We start from the raw sequence: 19,877 nt of genomic DNA on the forward strand, positions 1-19,877 counted from the left end.
GTACGTGCACCACGACGATGCCACAACGGAATTCCGGGGAGATCCACCGCGGGGGCTTCCTTCTTCTTCGCGTATCCCGGTGTCAGTGGCGTGCGGGCATACATTTCCAAAAGAAACTAAAACAGATTTTCGCTGACGCGAATTTGTGAGGAGCCAGGAAAGAGTGGCCAAACCAAGGTTGATTCATACAATTTCCTTTGCCTTCGTAACACTCCGGATCAACGTAGTTTTAGTGGTGGTGATGCTATGAAACTAAATTCAGAAAAGACTGGAGGTACAAGTACTGCGGCGCCTTGTCCAGCTCATTCCGTACAAATAAGCATGCGCGAACAAATTCTGCTCAGCCCTGACTCAGGACATGTGGGCGACCCACAGTGGAACAGCATTACACACACAACGAGACTTCTTTCTCTGCAGACGGCAGAGCGAGGTGCGCGCACACACGCACAATCTGCCACTTCGCAGGCCGCGGCTTGATGGCATCATGGTGAACTTCGCCTCGACACCAAACCAAATACCGTGCGCTCTCACTTGCTACTCGTCGAAGGTCCTGTGACTCGGACACGCTGCTGCAGGACCCTGTCACGACCATCGCCTCAGGACGAGTACCGAGCCATGTTGACAAGCTGTCGGTACGCTCCGTTCGGGATCTTTATGAGCTCGTCGTGGCTTCCAACTTCCACAACGCGGCTACCACGGCCATCTTCGTTGCTAAGAACGACAATCTTGTCTGAAATGGGAAGCGCACGGCAAACGCTAGGAAACAAAGTGTCACAATGCGCACAATCCAAGCGTGTCACACAAGCCCGTGGCGACGTCCCAGGTGCGCATCATATCGGTGTATTTTGGACAGAAGCTAAAACACTAACAGCCTGGTAATGTTTCTCATCTACCGGCGCCTGACAAAGCTCTCTCCTTGCAACCTCTGATGCCATATAAGCGTCGGGTCCCCGCCGCACAAAAACACATCGGCATGATATGGGGTGCATGCATGGAAAACCGGTCGTCGTACGTGTAAGATGGTGTGCAGTGCTCGTGACGTGTCACAGTCCTGCCTCTCTTACTTGCGTTCTTGACAGTGGATAGCCGATGCGCCACGATGATAGTGCCGTGATTATGCCCCTGATCCACGAGCTCGTCTAAAGTCTGTTGAACCTGGCGCTCCGCCTCGGCATCCAGCGCAGATGTTGCTTCGTCCAACAGAAGCAAGCGGGGCTTGCGCACAAGCGCTCTGCACAGAGGAAACAGATGTGCGGAGTAATTAAACATCCCAACACTCGGAGCGGACCCCTATCTAAAGCCCAGTATCGCTGAGTGTATCTCTGACGCGACTGCATGCGGCATATCAGCGTCACCGGGGGCAGCGCCAGCAGACTCATCACTGCGGCAGCCAAGCGCCTTACCTGGCGATCGCAATACGTTGCTTCTGGCCACCAGAGAGTTGACTTCCACCGGCACCCACCCATGTCTCGTAACCATTCGGGAAGGAGCGAATAAACGTATCCGCATGCGCCTGCTTGGCTGCGGCAACCACGTCTGCCTGCAGGGGACGCGCGACAGACACTGTGCTACTGCGGATGGAAGGCGCACAGGGCTGAAACGACAAAAGGGATCTCAGAGTTGGACCTGATCAAACCGGAGGGAGATCCCTCGCATAAAAACTGTATGTGGGCAATTTGTTATACCTCAGATGCCTTTGGATTGGAAATGCGGATGTTGTCTCCGATGCTCATGTTGAACAGGACTGGCTCTTGGCCGACGAGGCCCATTTGCTGACGCAGCGAGCTGAAGAACAGGACACGAATCGGCATGCGGAAGAGGCGCTGAGACAGAAGCAGAACGGCCCAGAAAGTGGAACCGCGAACGAAGAGAAGACATGAAGAAAATCCCTGCAATTTATGGGATTCCGCCCAGCGCCACGCTTGCGACATCGATTCCACGAAGTCCTACTGCGCTATAGTAGTTGCGAGAGTGCACCAGACATCCATAAGTCGATTCCGCCATCAAACAAAGAAGGTGAAATGACGAACGTGAATCCAGATGTTTGCAGTCCGAAACCACGACAAAGACAACTGTGGTCCGTCGTCTTCCATGACGGTGAGACAACGATGACGTGCCGCGTTGTCTCTCCATCTCACCTGACGTTTGTTTCTTTCAGCTCAGTTCCGTCGAAGGTGATTGAGCCGCCGTTCCTCCTCTTTCGCTTGGGTTTTCCCTTTCCGCTTTTGTCGTCCCTCTCCACGACCGCATCGCTCTCGAGGTCGTAAAAGCGTTCCTACGGCATCCGGCAAGCGCCCAAAACACGAACGAATAAAGAACGATGAACACGCGACAGCGTTCTGGCCGAAGAAAACAGTGGCGCTTGTTAAACGCCTGTCTACCGGCATCCTCGACAGGTCAGAATGACACACAGGAAAGTGCAACGAGTATGTTGCCACGTTCTCATCCGCCTTGCGGGTCCAGCAGCCGAAGCACCCAGACGCACGAGGCGATAGAGACTGTGGCCTCATACGAAGGGGTTATGCCGACGAGCACGCGTTCTGCCGCCGCTATCATAGTGATCATGCACGAGAGTTGGAGTAATACAACTCTCGAATGGATATCCCAGATCAAGGCAGGCGCTTGTCGTCCCACACCTCTCGCTTGAGTGCGCTGTGACGAATGGGACGTGCCGCCGCCCCCAGCCTTTACTGCTGGTTTCTCAGCCTCTTCACGACACTCGAAACGGATAACGAAATGGCAATATCCAGAACCCCTGGTGCGCGCACCACCCTGCTTCGTTTCCCCTGGCAGAAGCACCTTTTGGCTGGACTTACGATAAGCTGAATCGCGGTCGATTTCCCGCATCCTGAGGGACCCACAAGGGCGACGGTTTCGCCGGCCGCGACAGTGAAGAAAAGATCCTTGTACACCTGAAGCTCACACAGCAGAGACCCCGTGCGGTGAGGCGTTAGCCTGCTGAAGCCACAGATATGCAGGGCCGCCCCTTATGACAACCTCGCTTTGGTCTTGCTTGCCCGTTTGCCAGAGCAGCACGCACACCATGAGCGCACAGCTGGTGTTCTGCCTCCGCTTGGAAACCCGTGAAACAACACAGTTGTCCGCATGCGTCTCGAGGCTTAGATCGCTGGCGCTGGCTTGGCAGGCAACGCAGAGGCGAAGGTGCACCACGAAGAAGTGCCTGGTATTGGATCGGCTCAACGACGGCCGACAGCAACTGCGCGCTGTGCCTTTGTCCAGGATGACGGGGTTCTATTGGCTCTGAGGCAGCCTCCGCTGGCTCTTACTGGCACAGTAGGCCGGGTTCGATAGCGGAAATTGACCTTGGTGAACGCCACGTCTGCCCCCTTTTCTGAGTGGTCGTTGAATCGCCTTCCGCCCTGGTCTCTGGTATCGGTGACCGACGGCTGCGGACACACATTGCGAGAGGCGCCGCCGCGCACAGGGAGACTTATGCACAGCTAGCGAGCTAGCTTGTTTTAGACAGGGTGAATGAGTTCTGTGACACAGCACGCGTTGGCATACAGGCCGCCCGTTTCCGGGCTGGGCCTTCAGCAGGCATCTCCCACGCAGCCCGGAAAATTGCAATCTGACAGAGTAGCTGGCCCCAGGAAGAAACGAGGGATTGATTCTAAACCTTAAACGCCTGCGAAGGCGACGAACAAGCGGAGGGGACTCTAGACTCTGAAGACGATGGGAGTCGGGAAAAGCTTGGCGAGAATCGGACCGCATACGTAGGCTGTCAATATCTAGTGCAAAGTGCTGCAGACGGCTATTCAGAGCCTTGCTTGCTCAGACAGAAAAGAGAGGCTCGGCGCTCACCACGGCCGACAGCTCGTGCAGTGCGAAGCCGCACGCAGCTACAGCACTACATGCCTTTTCTTTTCTGGTTGCTACGGGACAAGCATACCCTCTCAATCAGGCTAAAGACGCGCTCAGCCGCCATTTGCGCCCTAGCGTTGTCTGTCGAGAACATGACCGTCTGACCAATTGAAATGCCGGCAAACAGGAGCGCGAAGATGGCCTGCATGATGTCTGAAACAGCGCGAGGCACAGAAGACGCGCACACGAACTCTCTGCAACCGCTGGAACGTCATCTCGCGGCAGAATTTACGGCTGCAAGGTTGGATCCGGAGGGCCACTGACTCAGAGGTTTTTTGGTGGAGGAAATGGCATGCCACACCCCCGCGTGCGAAAGCGGGCAGGTTATAGGGAAATGTCGATGATTCGCTCATGCAAGAGGAATGAACACCGTGCCTGTGCAAGATAAGGCTGGCCCCTGCGACTCGCGCAAAAGGAATGGACCGCACGAATGTCGCGGAAAAGGGAAAAGCATTACCTGTTGCTGTCGCCCCCTCGGCGATGAGCCGTCCTCCGTACCACATCCCCAAAGCGTTGATGGCGTACTGCACACCCTGAGGCAACGGATCACGCAGGCACAGACGGAGCGCAGCTGCTGGACCTCGATGCCCACCCATCGTATCACCTGCCTGATGCCGCCACAACGAAAACACCAATGCTTTCCATCCCAATGACTCTGCACTGAAACTCTGAGGATGTGATGCCATCGCGTAAGCTGTTGGGCCTATCTGCCTGTGCAAATCTTGAACACGCCGCTCGTTCTGCGTCGTACGTTAGTTTCGGCCCCGCGCATACGTTCCTATATATGGAACTAGCGTAGTCCGGTGTCCTCGTCGGCATCCGTATGAAGCAGACAGTATATAATACTCTACATGTATTCACTTAGAAATACCTAGGCGCTATATCTGTGCAGGTTAGCCGTTGCGTGCGGCGCCTGCGCACGCGAGCATTTGTGCAGTCATGAAGCGTTGTCGCCACATCACAAGAAGCGGGAGCCTACGCCGGTAGCCAATCAGACGCAATAAAAAACGTTGCGTGTTGCACGAGGCGCTTCGGCTGCCACATGCATTGCCACGCTTTGTTTGAGAAGCTTCCAGTGTGCTGCACGCGGCGACTCACCTGGCTGAACCCCCAGAAGAACCCAACCGACAATGCGCTCTTTGCTTGCCTGCTTGCATCGCGCTGAAGACCTTCTGTGTAGCGATCAATGAAATGCTGCAGACAGGCAAGCGTACAAGCAGAGAAAACGGCATAGAAGTTGGAAAGACGGAGAGGACGCAGACAGAGAAGACGAGGGTGTAGGAGTGTCGCCAGTGTTCTTCCCAAGACACAAGCCGCACGCGCTAATCCATCGCAGCCATTCAAATTCAGTTTCCACAGAATCAAGCCGCGTCGTATAAAGGACGACACTAGCACGCGTCCTCCTCCCTAGTAATTATGCACACATTGATGGCTTGCGCAATGCGGTCAGCAGATGGCCTGCTCTGTAGGGGTTGCACACCCGTTGGACGCATACGCGTATTCACCAGAATGAACATATCTGCACGCCGTGAGGAGGCAGGGACGGAAGAGGACGCTCAGAATGTCACATACACAGAACATCGCCAGCGGCCGTCTACGGGTTCATGGATAAGCATGCGTCAGTTTATTCCAGTTTGTGATCGGTATGTGCGCAGGCGCTGAGCCTGCCTTGCCGTTGTTTCGATTTACCCTACTATATTCCGTGGCTGCCATCTCTTGGTCGCCAGTGTGAACACATCGCAGGCTACAGCTGGAGCGTTCTGTGCGCGTGTGTGCACCGCCACCTGTGTGGCAATCAATTGGAGGGATGGGCGGCGTTCGTATGTTTGTTTGGCGTTACTTCGCGCGAGTGCAAAACGCCTTTTGTACCAATGGAAGGCCGACCATCTTTTCTGGATACATGCGGAGGTTGGCGCGCTAAGCGCCTGGTTCCCCCAAGATCGCGTCTTGCGTACTACAGAGCTACTCGCTTAGACAGAACTGTCCACGTTCACCTGTTCTAAACCGAAAGCCGACACCACGCGGATGCCGCCGATTGCCTCAATGAGCACCTGCTCGGGGCAGTCCTTGGCGTCTGCGGGTTTCATCTTGTCTCCGTCGCCTGTGCGCAGCAGCGAGCCGCCACGGGAGCAGAATGACCGTTCTCTGTGAGCTCGTCAGTGATTACATCTGCGGCTGCAACGCAACTGCCAGGTGTGATTCACGGCGGTGTCGTCTTGCAGTCAACAACGAAACTCGCTGCCTTGTGGACCGGCGGCAAACAGGGTCACCTGCGCTCGCACTACTGACCGTCCATATTCCCGCGTAAAGCCTCCACCAGCCAGGGTGCACCCGCGGATTCTTTCTCAGCATCAGCCAGGTTCGGCATCGTCACGCAGGAGGGGGGTAACTGAGAGCGGTAAGTCACTGGTAACACTTGGACGCTTAAAAGTCAATACGCCTGCTGGTAAACGCTTGCCTGCTACGAACAGAATCGAATGTACCACCCGAGCGAACACACACAGTACTGGATCCCGCGCCGCACTCGTCAGTGCAGTTTGAAATCACCTACACTTCTGCCTGTCGCACCAGAGCCGGAACTCCATGCGGGCTGACGGCCTGCCACGACCTACCTTGAGAGTGCAGGATTTTTTCCTCCATCATATTTGCAGGAGCGAGAACGAACATGCAGGAGAGAAGGACCAATGCCAGCTTCCAGCTGCTTGCAAACGCAACGCCACAGCCTAGAGGAACGAGAACAGACGCGACCCCACAATCACCGCCACTGCTTTTCCTCTGTCGCAGAGCTGGTACGCACATCAGTCTCCGGGACGCCGTTCTCTCTAGGACAGCTCCTACGCTTTGCCTCAGCTCCACAAGTGATCTCCGTCCACTAAGAGTCTTCAGCGAAGTCCCTACAGAACCTAAGGCTTCCAGTAGCCAAATAGGTTTTATCGTTGCTGATATTTCATGGACATGTTGAGAACTTAAATACCGACGAACCGGGCTCCCCACCGGCGGCGCGCGGCCAGTGCGACACACAGCCGTGTCGGCGACGGAATATGAACTGCCCACGCCGGCCTTCCGGAGGAAGTGCACGGCAGGCTACACACCAAACGCGAGCGCGTCTAAGATGCGCGAACAGTGTGCATGTGAACGTCTACGAGCTACACGTGTACAAGGTGCAACGAATACAAGCAGGCCTCTCCAGAGAGAAATCCATTACGGTAGTCCAGGTCTAGGCTGCGGCGCGACCACGGGCACGGGCACGCTTATGGGACGCTGCACGTAGGAAGTCACGTGTAAGTGGCTGGCTGTTTTCGAGGCTTGACGGCTACTAAGTGGAAGTCAACAGGCAACGCAGTTCAAGCGGCGTGGGAGGCGACTGGAGTATGTCAGGAAATTCAAGATGGAACGTGGCAATGCAAAAATACGCCGCCGCTCCGTTGGCCGCTTCACTCCAGGCCAGAATAAACACAAGGGCGACAGCAAGGCACGGGAGGTGTATCTACGAACGGCAGTACGTGAGCATAGGATGCATTCACGGTGTCGATTGTGTTCTACTTACCGGCGGCAATCGCAGCAATGGTCGTCGCGAGAGCCATCGGGTTTCCGCAGCTTCCCGTCGTAACCACGAGCACGTCAGACGACAGTATGGACATCAGCGACCCTGCGTCACATGTGACAACGTTTGCGACAACAACAACATGTTTAGTTTCTTTGCGTGCATAGGCGTGTACAGGTACGCGCAGTGGCCTATGCGCGCAGCATCGGCAACGTGTGAACATTCAGGGCCGCTTGTGTGTCCGGCGAAAGACGGCACTTGCGCCTGGAGCGCCATCGCACAGCAGCGCTGACCTACGGTCAGATTAGCCTCGCTTTGTCCTGCTGCAAGGAGCCCGCTGTGTAACCTCGTCTCGGGGCTCTCGCCTTACCGACACTGTTTTTCGCGTCGTCGAAGAAGGCCACGTCTTGGTGAATTGTCTGCGTGAACGCTCTCTGCCGTAGGTCCGTCGTCACCTTCGCCCCCATGCTCTCGATACCGAGGAACTTGAACCACTCGATGAAGAAAAAGGCGATGCCGAGGATCGCGTACGCCAAACCCCACTTATCCGCCTGAGAGACAGAGCGAAAGACAGGGATGCGGGGGAGAGCCGAATTCAATTAGCGCGTTCTCCTCTCGAGTTCCTGCCCAGCCTGTCTCGAAAACACGCATGGTGCCGCCGCGCGTCGCCTAAACTCGAGTTTCCCGTCCAGGACGCGTGGATGTGGCGCCCCTAGGCACACGGTTCGCCTCCACATCGCGGGCGTTCCCTAGACGTTCCAGCTGCTGAGTCGAGGTCCGCGCGGCATGTGCAGTCAGCTGGCTCGCCGTGCTGTCCAGCGTGCTACGAGTAGGATATCCTTTTGCAACCAGTCGCGTGCGCAGCGACGTCGCCGTGTCCCTCCCTCGCTCCGTGAGCAGTTCAGCCTTCCCCGGCGCGTCGCTTGCATCTGGCACACTGCCGCTCACCTCGCGTTCCATCTCGTCGGGGTCCGGGTTAAAGTACACAGCGATGAAATTGGAAAAGATAATTGCCGAGAGGGGAAACGCCGCTCTGGAAGAAAACGAAACCACTCGCAACGTTCAAGGTGAAGGCGTCAGGGGTGAAGGACAAAGAGCACAAGCAATGCATCTCGGAAACAGCACTTTTAAAGCTGGGGAGTGGCAGACTTACAAGGGCGGAAATACGCACAAACCGATCTCGCCGAATGGGTACCGGAAAAAGAAACGTATAGTCCACGTGATACGCATACGTCTTCAATGCCACACTTCTGCGTGAGAAGAGCCATGCCAAGATTTACACAGAAACACAGAATGTAAACTGCTCTCCTACACTGGCACAGGCGAAAATGCATACAAATTTATGTATGTGTATTAAACGAACCTTCAACCAGCAGTCGCGGGCTGCACGGTCACCGGGCGTGCAACTAAGGCTGTGATCAGCGTTGCACGGAGGCTTTCAACATCCGTCACCGCTCGGTCGAAACGCTCACGCGCCACGCCCGTCAGCCGGTATTGTGAAGCAAAAGCAGAAAAGCAGCAATGCATGAACATATGAGTATGTGCTCCTGTGTGTGTAGGAAGTTATACACTCGGATTTGTATACGTTCAGGCGGCAGTGCTCCAACCCTCTCAACACACCGCAGGGAGAGCTCGCAGCGAGCACGCAAGCGACTGCGACAGCGTTTCCATACCCAGAAGCGATTGCAGCGACGAGAGTGAGGAGGAACCACGGCCAGTGCTTCCACGCGAGTCCGATTAGATGCCTTTTCGAGGCAGATTCTTTGGCGTTCGCCGCGTGGGTCTTCTTTAACGGCCGCCAGCCAGTGCGTTTCGCCGTTTCCACGTCTGGAGGCGCAGCGGGACAGGATAAGCTGGTTTCCCTACGATGGAAAACTCGAACCACAACCCCGGACTCGTCCACTGACCCAACCCCTACCCCCCCCGACACTCTGCTTGCACGCACGCTTGGAGTTGCATGAATAGATATATCTTCATGAATATATAATGAATACGTGCACGCATTGAGGGCAGTATCAAACTAAATAACCTGAGGGCGCGCAGCAGATGGACGCGCGTGCACCGATGAGAAAGAGGACGCTGGTACACGCTTAGAAATCACAACGGCTGTCAGCAGAGCCGGAGAGACTTCGCGACGTGATGAGACACACAGAATGAAGTAGACTGAGGCACAGATGAACCCCACAGCCACACGCGACTGTGAAGGCATCTCGCCACTAAGCACTACAAAGCGATCTTACGAGCCTTGCTCTACGAGCATGTTGAACCGTGCTAGTCCCCGTCCTCAGCGCTCCGCTGGGTTGCATCCGTAACGCCTCGAGTATCTGCTAGTGTCGAGTATCGGGTCGTGTGAAACAGGCGTTCGCCCGCATATCCGCCAGTAACGAGTCGTGCGCACGCGTAGCCGCATCCGGCGGTCCGCGAGGAAACAGCAGGTCGAGCTACGCAAAATAAGCAGCGCCATGCCCCAGCTTAAAGGGCACAGGACTGCGCTGCTGCTCAGCGGAGCGGCGGCTACCGGCGTCTTTCAACCTGCACGCGCGCCTACTTACTTGAGGCGAGCTGCTCCGACAGCAAGGACGCAGAGGACTTGATGGAGCTGATGCCGGACTGGTATAGGCACAGACAAACGAACGAGCAGATGCAAACATCAACGCGGCCACGAAGGCGAAAAGTTGACCGACGTAGCTGCCTTTCACCATGCTCGTACGTAGGGGGCGCGCCACATACTCTCGAGAGGGTAGCAACGCGGCTACGCAAACCAATGCGCCCGTTTCGCTTCGGACGCGCCAGTGCCACGGGTCTATCATTTAACAGCCCTCATGCAAATACTGTCCTCCACAGGCAGGGACGAACGGTACTTTGCCACATTAGGCGAAACTGCCTTATCCGACTCCCTTGCTTGAAAGACGCGCCAAACTGGCTACACACTCCACGTGCGCAGACATACTTTGTGCTACCCCCGAACCGATATACATGCATATATACTCATCAGACGCAGGTAGAGGGGCGAGGAGCTGTAGAGGAAATATGGCTACAAGTGCATCAAATCCTACTTTGGCGGCTCGTGTTTTCTCACCTGACTGGAGACACGGCGGTGGATAGTGCTGGTGGCCGCCGCAGGGAAGGAGGTCGCGGAAGTATCTGACGCCGGTTCCTCTCCTGTCAGCTGTTCTTGGGTGTCCGCCTGCTCGTCTCCGTGCATGCCGATGAGTTGTGACTGAACCAAGCTGTAGTAGAGACCTTGCTGAAAACATGCACGGACCGCAAGTCACTTGGGTACACATCCACACGCCTTAATAGACAGGTAGGCTGCGGGAGGCCTGTTGAGGCCAGACGCAAGCCCTCCGGCGCACCGGCCGCGCAGTGGATATAACGGCGGGCGTCACACGCGTGGAATGGATCACGCAGAGTTCAGTGAAGACCCGTTGTAAAGCGTGCCGAGGCCTGCCCAGCTTACCTCATCCTTCATCAGTTCTTCGTGCGTGCCTTGTTGCACAACGGACGATCCTTCCTGCCCGTCCTTATGTCCGAGGACGATGATAAGATCCGCCCGCTGAATTGTGCTTAGGCGATGAGCAATTATAATGGTCGTGGAGCCGGTCGTCGCGACAAGCGCGTCTAGAGCGGCCTGACAGAAGAACGCACGAGGCAGCAAACCGAGCTATGAACTCCGAAGGCATCGTCGGCGTCTGCGAGATCCGACGACGCAGGCGAAACCCACGTGAGCCAGATGGCGTTTCTCGCAGAGACGCGGAACGGAATAGACTGGACTCCCGTGCAGCAGCACGGCCACACACGTACGCAGGGCTTGCACTACTGATTTGGTTATCTAAGGTCTACGATTTCCTATCCATGTTCTTCAGTTTATTTCCAAAAAAATATGTGCGTAACGCAGTATCTACCGACAACGCGTTACGTTTCTCGCTCAGCACTGCTTGCTATCTCCGGTCGTCACGCGATCTCGAGGGCGCGCAATCTCGAGGTTCGGCGCCCCGCGCCTTGTTCGGGCATTGCTGTCTGCTCGCACGCACCTGGACGACGTGCTCGGAAGCATTATCGAGTGCAGACGTGGCTTCGTCAAAAATCAGAATTGAGGGCTCGCGGACCTGAAAAGTCAATTTGGAAGGGCAAACGGCAAGGAGCGTGATGAGACAAGCTGAGCAACGCACGGCTCGGCTGGCGCGCGAAAGCATGCTACCTTAGAACATACTGATATGAGTGCCCGCAGGCAGCTGGCGTGCTTCAGTGTTGGTTGCGGCGGTCGGTAACCTCTGCATCGTGCGCTCCAGTTCATTTCTCACCAGCGCGCGGGCGATAGCGATGCGTTGCTTCTGTCCTCCAGACACCTGTGCCCCCATCGAACCGCAGTCTGTCTCGTATTTGTTGGCAAAGTCCTCAATAAATCCAGCCGCGTTCGCCTTCTTAGCGGCCGCTTCAACCTCGATGTGCGTCACCGGCGTCGGCGACCCGAGAGCGATGTTTTCTTCAACCTGCACAATGCGCCACAACCAAAACTCAGGATGCATGTGCAGTCTCTGAACCAGGCGGCAGGGGATGTATCGACGAGCACGGAAGGTCGGCCGATGAAAGCAAACAGGCCTCGCAACTCTGAGGCTCAATGCCGGAGACGCACGAACGCCCTCTAAATCCAGACTCTATAAGGATAATGATGAGACAACGCAGAATCGAGGTATCCTAAGTCACCTATGCAACGCAGAACGCTGCGGCGACCGCGCACGCAGGTGTCAGGCCAGTCATCAGGACAGCAGTATGGGGTGGGCACCAGTGTACTCGCGAGGCGCCAGGCAACTACACGAGGTCCGCCACCCAAGCACAACTCACTGAATGGGATCTCCCGGCGCTTTCACGAGAATTTTTCACAAGTCGCGCACACCGGCAGACGCCTTGGAGAACGGGCACACACTTCATACCGACAGCAGGCGCAGTTTTTGGCTCCTCAGGCACAGCATAAGGACACCCCAGCGGATACTGCAGGCGGCGGAGTCCTGCGCTTACGCTTGCAGAGAATAGCTTCGGCTCTTGGCTAACGACTCCGAGGCCTGCCCGTAATGCCGCCAAGTTGATTTCTTTGAGCGGGCTGCATCAGAAAGAAAACGTGGCACCGAACTATGCGATGCTGTGCGCTACTGCTTGTACAACTCTTCAGGACACACTGGCCGTAGCGGGCGTTGCTCTCGGCATGTCACCCGTCAATTCACGCACTGTACAAATATATGCATCTGAAGAAGGTTAGACCCAAGTAAATACATAGATTGCTGGGCGCGTAGACGCAAGTATGTGGTGTGTACCATCCGTACGAATTATACTAGCATGCTCTACACCGAACTTCGTAGCCCGCACGCTCCCTGCGCATATCGGCGCCCTCCGACTGAGAGCTGCTTGGGACCCCGACATGCAAGCGTACGCGTGTGTGAACACCTGCGAATACATACATGCATTTAAACCCTACGCCGAGAAGGTACGCACGCGTACGTGCAGTGCACTCAGTTACTCTTGGCGGTGTAGTGCCGGTAGCCCTGTGTGTCCGCTGCACGCGTGTCCGCTACACGCGCGTTCGCACAGCGTCCGGCCGCCCTGAAATTCGCAGGACGAAACTGAGGCCACTCACCAGTCTCCGAGTTTGACAGTGCCTGACGTGGGGTCGTAGAGCCTCTGGAGCAGCTGCACGAGAGTAGATTTCCCGCAGCCTGCAGCGGCACAGGGCAGACATGGCGCAGGAACAACAGGCCCGAGATGTTCGCGGCTCTGACTGTGAATGCGGTATCGCTAGCCACAATGCACGGAAATCTCTTGAACCTCCCCCATGCCCTGTGTGGGACTGTAACGCACCCTGCACTGTGCTCGCGCATGCGCGTCTTTTGAGTGCTGCGCGTGAAAGAGCTAAACGTCACGCAATACGAAAACTCGCACATGTCAGTTCTTACCGGAGCTGCCAACAAGAGCGACAGTTTTGCCTCCAGGAATGGTTAAATTCAGGTCCTTGAAAATTAGTTTCTCCGGGCGGCTTGGGTATGCAAACGAGACGTTCTCGTACACGATATCCCCGCTCAGCGCCACATCCTTCTGCAGGACCCCAGTCGGAAGCGAGGCGACAGGACAGTGGGAGGAAAACAAGACACGACCGGAGCCTGGAAAGCACACACGACGCTCTAATTCCATAGGCGCCTAGAATGCCTGGACGACAAAGACTGCCCAGTACGGAATTCGAAATATCCTCTGGGCGTCTGTGCTCTCCCTCACGGGATGCATGTCGATCAGTCTACGTATAGAAACGCATGGAGCAATTTCTCTATAGCCGGCTGCTTGCTCACTGCCTTACACGGCTGTGCCAACTAGCTGCCTTCACGGGCACAACATCGGAAGCAAGTCCTGATGTGGACGCATGCGAAAGTCCTCCAGATTTCGTAGCGGACCCCCGTAGCCTGCGACACACGTCTATGTTGCAATGTATACGTGCATGCAGACGCGCTGAGCGTCTCGCGAAATGGTTGAATGCAGAAACGCATGGAACACCAGTGATAATTAGCGAACTGCGCATGAAGACAGGGCGGAATCAAACTTCTTTGGATTCTTGGACTTTGCGTGGCATGCGGCACTTACAGCTCCGGTGGCATCGAATGGGTCGAGCTCCGACGAGCGACGGATAATTCTCAGCAGATCTGACGCAGCCTCGGAAGCCTGTTTATGGGGGGGAACGGGCATACACAACACGTGTCATGGCAATGTCTCCTGCTCGAGCTGCGAGAAAAAACACCCAACGAGTCGGTTCAAGCTTTTTCGCCTTGGGTTCAACGTGAAGCCCGGCACGCAGGTGCCACACACCGATTCTGGAGGCTCTGCCTTACACATTCGAGGTCCCACTGCCGCTGCCGAAGTGGGCGTCAGTACGAGTTCGCCTCTCGAAATCACCCGCCCGTCTCCGTGCTTCCGACAACTGTCTGCAGAGGCCTCACTGCGACTGCGGAGCACATCGCTGGCGGTGTATACCGTAGGGTACCTAAGCGCGGTCGCGGCGCTGGCTGGAGCCGGAGCCGCCCCAAGCGAGTTGGAGTGCGAACAAAGGGGGAGGGCCTCTGGCGACACGCCGCTAGCATCGCGCGTGGCGGGCTATCTACACAGGGTGCAGGCCGACGGCATCCGCACATAGTACCTGCAGTCGACCTGCTGCCAGCGGACAGTTGACGGGGGCTATCCCGAGCAGATGCAGGACCTCTACTCAAGCTGTGAGGGTCGCCGCGCTGGCTGAACGTACCTTCAGATAGTGACCGAGGTCTGGAATGATTTCCCCGAGGTTGAACGCTCCAATCATGACGGCGAGAAGCACGACGACGACGTCGCCTCCGCCAAAGGCTAGCTGAGGCGTCTCCCCAGAAGAAGTGTAGGCTGCAGCGGGAAGGATCGAAGTCAGGTCGGAGAACAAATGAAAAAACACATCTCAGAGCAGCGCAGAAGAAGCGAGGACGCTCGCGAACGGACGGCACATGGAAGGAGACAAAGGACAGAGTGGATTTGGACGACAAGGAACGCTAAGACGTCGGGAAGTTGAAATAGCACGCGTCACAACACACCAGAGATAGACGCAGCGACAGCACGTTCACGCCGCCACCAGACGCACACGTGTGAGGACAGGCTAACGTCTCAAGCGAGCCAGAAGCTACTGCGGATGCTGGCTTACGGGTCGCTGATGCCAGAGCCGCGCGGAGGTCGTCGGCGATCAAGCCGCCGGCATACCAAAACCCGAGGGCGTACATGAGGAAAACGCAGGACATCAAACCGCCCACACCTGCAGGGAAGACAAACAAATCACACCACCTGCATGTGCAGCAGACACGTATTCGATCTGCCACCTAGGGGCGTGCTGCGCGTGGCCGCGGTCGCCTAGGTCTGTAAAACAGCATGTAGGAGGCCAAAGGCTTGGAGCCGCCGCAGCTTCTTTGTCTCCGTAGCCCATGAAGATGGGTTCTCTTAGCAGCGAGACATCCAATACGCAAACGACTCAAGAGCAAAGATCGCCCGACTTACCACACCCTGTCACAATGCCGCCCTTGATGGAGGCGCGCTCTGCAGTCTTCAGCTTGGATGCGTAGTCCCTGGTCATTTGGTCTTCGACCCCAAGTGACGCGACTGTGCGGATGTTCCGGAGAGCCTCTTCAGCAACGCGTCCAGCACTGCTATACGCATCAAGGGCTGAAACCAAGCGCACACACAGGCCAGCGAGGGGACAGCAAAAAGCGAAAGCATGCTTGAGTCGCAGGGGGGGAAGGCGCGCTCAGGTCTCGAAATCGACAAATACGACGCCACTCCAGAGTTGCATGTTTGCGGGCAAATGTCGCCATCGACTCAACTCGCCAGCGAGACTTGGATGGATGTATCTATACGGGCGAGAGCGAACGAAGCAGGCAAAGTCGTACACAGAGTGTCGAGGGGAATGAAGGCTGTCCTTTCAAGGCGCAACAGCACACACACGCACAGGCTAAGACCTTAGAATTGGAGTCCTAGTGCAGGTCGTTGCAGGCTCTACCAGGGCTAACAGCTGAGACAGTCCCGTGGCAGTGCGCGGACGCGGAAGTATCTGGTGTGTGCGTATGAAGGCAAAGCGAGTGACGCCAGGCCCTGCAAGCTGCGCGGCGAGTTGCAGCGGGGGCGGCAACCGGTCGCTTACAGTGTCGTTCGCTGTTCTGCAGCGACCAAGCGAGCAACGCCCCGCACCCGCCGATCACCGGGAGCGCGGCGCTGACGACCAAGGTCAACTTCCAACTCCGTGTGAAAGCCAGAATGAAGCTTCCGATGAACGTCGCGATGAACTCAAGAGTCTGATAGCAACATGGACGAAGGGGTCGGCACAGTTGACTGGCATCCTCGTTCCAGCTACCTCCGCGCATCTCGCCCAGCCCACGCTGCGGATCTGCGGGAGGCAATGTCCACTCCAGCGCGGCGAAGACGGTGTCCTGTCCTTCGCATCCGGGCTTGAATAAGCCGACCGGTTTCCCGGTGAGTCCTCTGTCTGCACTGCCACCCCCTGCTGATAAGCTCTGGTAGTCTCCTGCTCCGCGCCAGCCCGGGTGGCGGGACGCGAAGCAGAGGGCGGACAGAAGCTCCGACGCGCTTACTGTAGCGGATTTAACCCCGACACCGGCGCGAATCAGGGCTCCATTCGCGTCGAGTCGGCTTGCGAGAGAGCCGGCGTCGTTCCTGTCAAACCAGCCTTGCTCCTGAGAGGTGAGAGCGGAAACAAAGGAACGGAGACGACGGCTGTGCGGCTCACCTGCTAGTCGCGTCCGCGGCGGCACATGCACGGAAGCAGCATTCGAGGCAATACACGCGGCAGCGAGGCGCACGCTGAAGTCCAACTAGCACTCCCTGCAAGAGGCAGCGCCGGCGCGTGTGCGAAACTGCGACAGAGAAAAAACGAGGAAGCGCGCATGAGTGCGCCACAGCTGCTGACGACCCGCAAACGCCAGGTGAGGCGCGCGTAACTCCTACCGACAGACGCAGAGACTACGCCGTCTGTTGCGGTTGTCCCTTGTGGGAGCCGCTTTGGCAGTTACCTGGCGGATCAAAGAGGCGAAGTAGTGGCGCTTGAACTTTGTCTCTTGACAATCGGACAAATATTCGAACGCGGACGCCGACACCCATCCGATAACCAGCTTCACTGCCTGCAAAAAGCGCACGCATGCGCGTTAGATGCACCTGGGCCTGTGTCGGTGTCACGCCCAAGCAGGGCGGAAGCTATATATATAAGTATGTAGATACATGAATATCTATGTGTATGCATACAAGCATTCGCATGCACGAGAGCACATGAAGACAACGCTACTCTCGAATATGTGACCCTGAGTTGTCGGGTGCATTTGCCGCAGGTCACGAGCATCGGCAGCACGGCCCCCAAACACAGGAGCGCGGCGCGAGGTACCTGCGCGCCGCACCGCCGCCGAAAGCCTGTAGCCGCAACGTCTCGCGTTCGCAAGTGATCCCCCTGCGCTATGGGCAGCGTGTGCAGGATTCTGCGGCTGCGAGGCACTGGCCTGCGTAGGAACCACGGGAGGACAGCGGCGATGGAGAACAAGACAGCCAAGAAGACGTACGCCGAGAACTGCCGTGAGTTTCACGTAGTAGTCCATGTCGACCCCCGTGTTGAGTTCGGTCAAGAGGTCGCCAAAGAGCCCGATGAAGATGGGCTGAGCGACGCACAGCGCAGCCAGTGCAGGAACTCCAGGATATGTACGTGAGTCGCCTACGGGTCGACCTGCTCGACACGAAGCGAAGCCAGTCTCGAATAGGATCGGCCTGTGTGCTTCCTGATAACCGAAAAGCTGGCGTCAAGCGGCGAAATCCTTCGAAACTTCGCGCAAAAATGTGTGCACTGTAACTGTTGGCGTGGTGTGGACACGGCGACTGGCGCTCGTCCACGCGGAAAGGCCCTCGCCTCCTTCACGCCGGCAAGAGCGTCTCAAACGCCACTTCTGCGTCCCGCGTATGGCACTGCCGGCAGCGCGAAAGTCTCCATTCGCGTGGCGATGGTAGGCGGGAAGTTCAGACAAAACGCTTCGCGTCCGCTCGCTCCTCGAGCGCCCGAGAAGCAGAGGCGACGAAGCATCTGGCGGTCTTCCCGCGCAGACGCAGCCGGCGGCTCGCCGCTGAAGTCTTCCTTACCATCATGGCGCCGCCCCCTAGGGAGAAGATCAGGCCGACGACCAAGACGAGAATTTCACCTCGCGCGACAAAGCTGCACAGCAGACGGCACGCGAGAGAAGAAGCCGGAATGACTATCAGGGAGACGGGAAGGGGAGAGACGAACACAGAAGCGCAGCGCGCAAACGTGTGGAGGCGCGGAGAGCGCGCCGGGGCGCCTACACGGCCAGGAGGGGTGTCGTTGCTTACTGGAAGGGCGCAAAGAAGCTGCGCAAACGCTTGTCTGTCGGCTTCCACGCCTGCGGACACAGCACGCAGAAACCAGCGAGTACCTTAAGAGCACTAGCAGGCTTTCGAGCCGCGTCAGTCCTGTGAGAGCGCGGAGTCGGATGATGGAGAGAGGTGAAGCCGAACGGAAGCGCACACCCACAGAAAAGCAGAGACTACAGAGCCAGTCAGAACGTCTGGTGAAATATACAGCGGCCGCACAGGCACTCCTTGTTTGAAGGAGTTGGTGCAGAGAGACGGCAGCTGAAGCGGACGGAGTAGTCGATTAACACAAACAGAATCACCTCGCTTGCGCTGCAGACGAACGACCAGTGGGCGGCCACAGAGAGGCTGCAGGGCCGTCTGGATTGAAAGCGAAGAGAAGAGACAGAGGGACGCGCGGAAGCGCAAGGAAATAGTTGTCAATATAACGGGGGCGTTCCTTGAAATCTGCTGTGGCGGCGCTTCCCCCCGTGCGCCGATGAAACGTTACGTGACAGAGCCAGCACAAATGCGTGAGATCGGGACGAGGGCGAGGCGCAGACAAGGGGAACGCGTGAGTATGAAGTGACGGAGTAGCAGACAACAGGGCGGGGGAATTACAGCCTCGTGAGTGGAGCACAGCAGTGGAGGCGCAGCAGCTAGGGAACTGAAAGCTGGAGCTGTCAGCTTCCTGGGAGTATGCAAAGGCGGCGAGTAGAGTGCAGAGGTGCAGCTGCGAGAAAACGAAATTACGGTCACGTCGGTAACGAGGTGCCACCCAAGCGCTAGGATTTCCTACACAACCCCCCCGTCCCCCCTCCCCCCCCCCCCCCCCCCCGCTCGTCGTGCCGGGTTACGTGGCTTGAGCACCAGCGACCGTGCGCCCTCGTTGCACGGAACGAAGTCCATCGGCGAGGTTGAAAACCGTGGAGTTTTCCCATATTCCTCTTGTTCCACGGAAGCAATCTGCACAGCCACTGAAGCGTGACCGCTCATGGGGGGGCGCTAGAGAGCCGCTTCTGCGCACAGCGCCGTCAGTTCATGCCGCACAGAGAGGTGACTCTCTTCAGACGAGTCTGGAAAACCCAGTGGAGGCGCTCGTAAACCGCATACCTGACTCGGGGAAGGGGGCGGTACGTCTCCCATGGTGGCGGCTGCTGCGGAGACATCCAGCGTCGTGTCTGCACGTTCAGGACCGCCAGATACGGGAAGCTGCAGTTTCGTTCCCAAGCCACAGGAGGGCGAAAAGCCGGATTTCTGGGGTTTTCCGACCCAAAAAGGGCCGGGGGTAAAGCCGAGAGGCGCCTAGCGCCAGACTGCTCCCGCAGATGGGACTGTGCATCAACTGCCACCCACGCCTCGATTGGAAACCTGAATTGAGAACGACGAGCTCCTCCCCGGAAAAACGCGGCTGGACGGGTTCCAGGAAGGGAACGGAAGCAGCCGAAATGAAGTCTGTCGTATCTCAGTGATCTCGCGGGCAACGGCAGTTTCCCGCTAGGATCACCGGTGGAGCCTTCCACAAAATCTGATCAACCTGCTGCTC

At 57.1% G+C, this 19,877-nt stretch overlaps 1 protein-coding gene across 1 annotated transcript; it reads right to left on the minus strand.

The window, feature by feature from the left end:
- Positions 1 to 596: 596 nt before the first annotated feature.
- On the minus strand, positions 597 to 19,477 carry BESB_085430 (ATP-binding cassette transporter ABC.B1; the record flags this gene model as incomplete). Its single annotated transcript, XM_029366893.1, has 35 exons — positions 597 to 730; positions 1,065 to 1,231; positions 1,404 to 1,540; positions 1,686 to 1,785; positions 2,139 to 2,275; positions 2,817 to 2,912; positions 3,288 to 3,407; positions 3,911 to 4,035; positions 4,340 to 4,415; positions 4,981 to 5,076; positions 5,877 to 5,983; positions 6,495 to 6,605; positions 7,430 to 7,531; positions 7,797 to 7,977; positions 8,375 to 8,459; positions 9,100 to 9,288; positions 9,975 to 10,036; positions 10,506 to 10,673; positions 10,887 to 11,057; positions 11,461 to 11,535; positions 11,731 to 11,919; positions 12,446 to 12,527; positions 13,059 to 13,137; positions 13,375 to 13,513; positions 14,051 to 14,128; positions 14,703 to 14,833; positions 15,126 to 15,233; positions 15,473 to 15,637; positions 16,113 to 16,263; positions 16,561 to 16,662; positions 16,999 to 17,102; positions 17,532 to 17,628; positions 18,104 to 18,176; positions 18,332 to 18,381; positions 19,445 to 19,477. 35 exons carry the CDS (start codon positions 19,475 to 19,477, stop codon positions 597 to 599), a joined length of 4,020 nt encoding a protein of 1,339 aa, XP_029217353.1.
- Between the last annotated feature and the right edge of the window lie 400 nt (positions 19,478 to 19,877).

The sequence above is a fragment of the Besnoitia besnoiti genome, chromosome VIII (genome assembly GCF_002563875.1).
Source record: "Besnoitia besnoiti strain Bb-Ger1 chromosome VIII, whole genome shotgun sequence".
In the NCBI taxonomy this organism is placed as follows: Eukaryota; Apicomplexa; class Conoidasida; order Eucoccidiorida; family Sarcocystidae; genus Besnoitia; species Besnoitia besnoiti.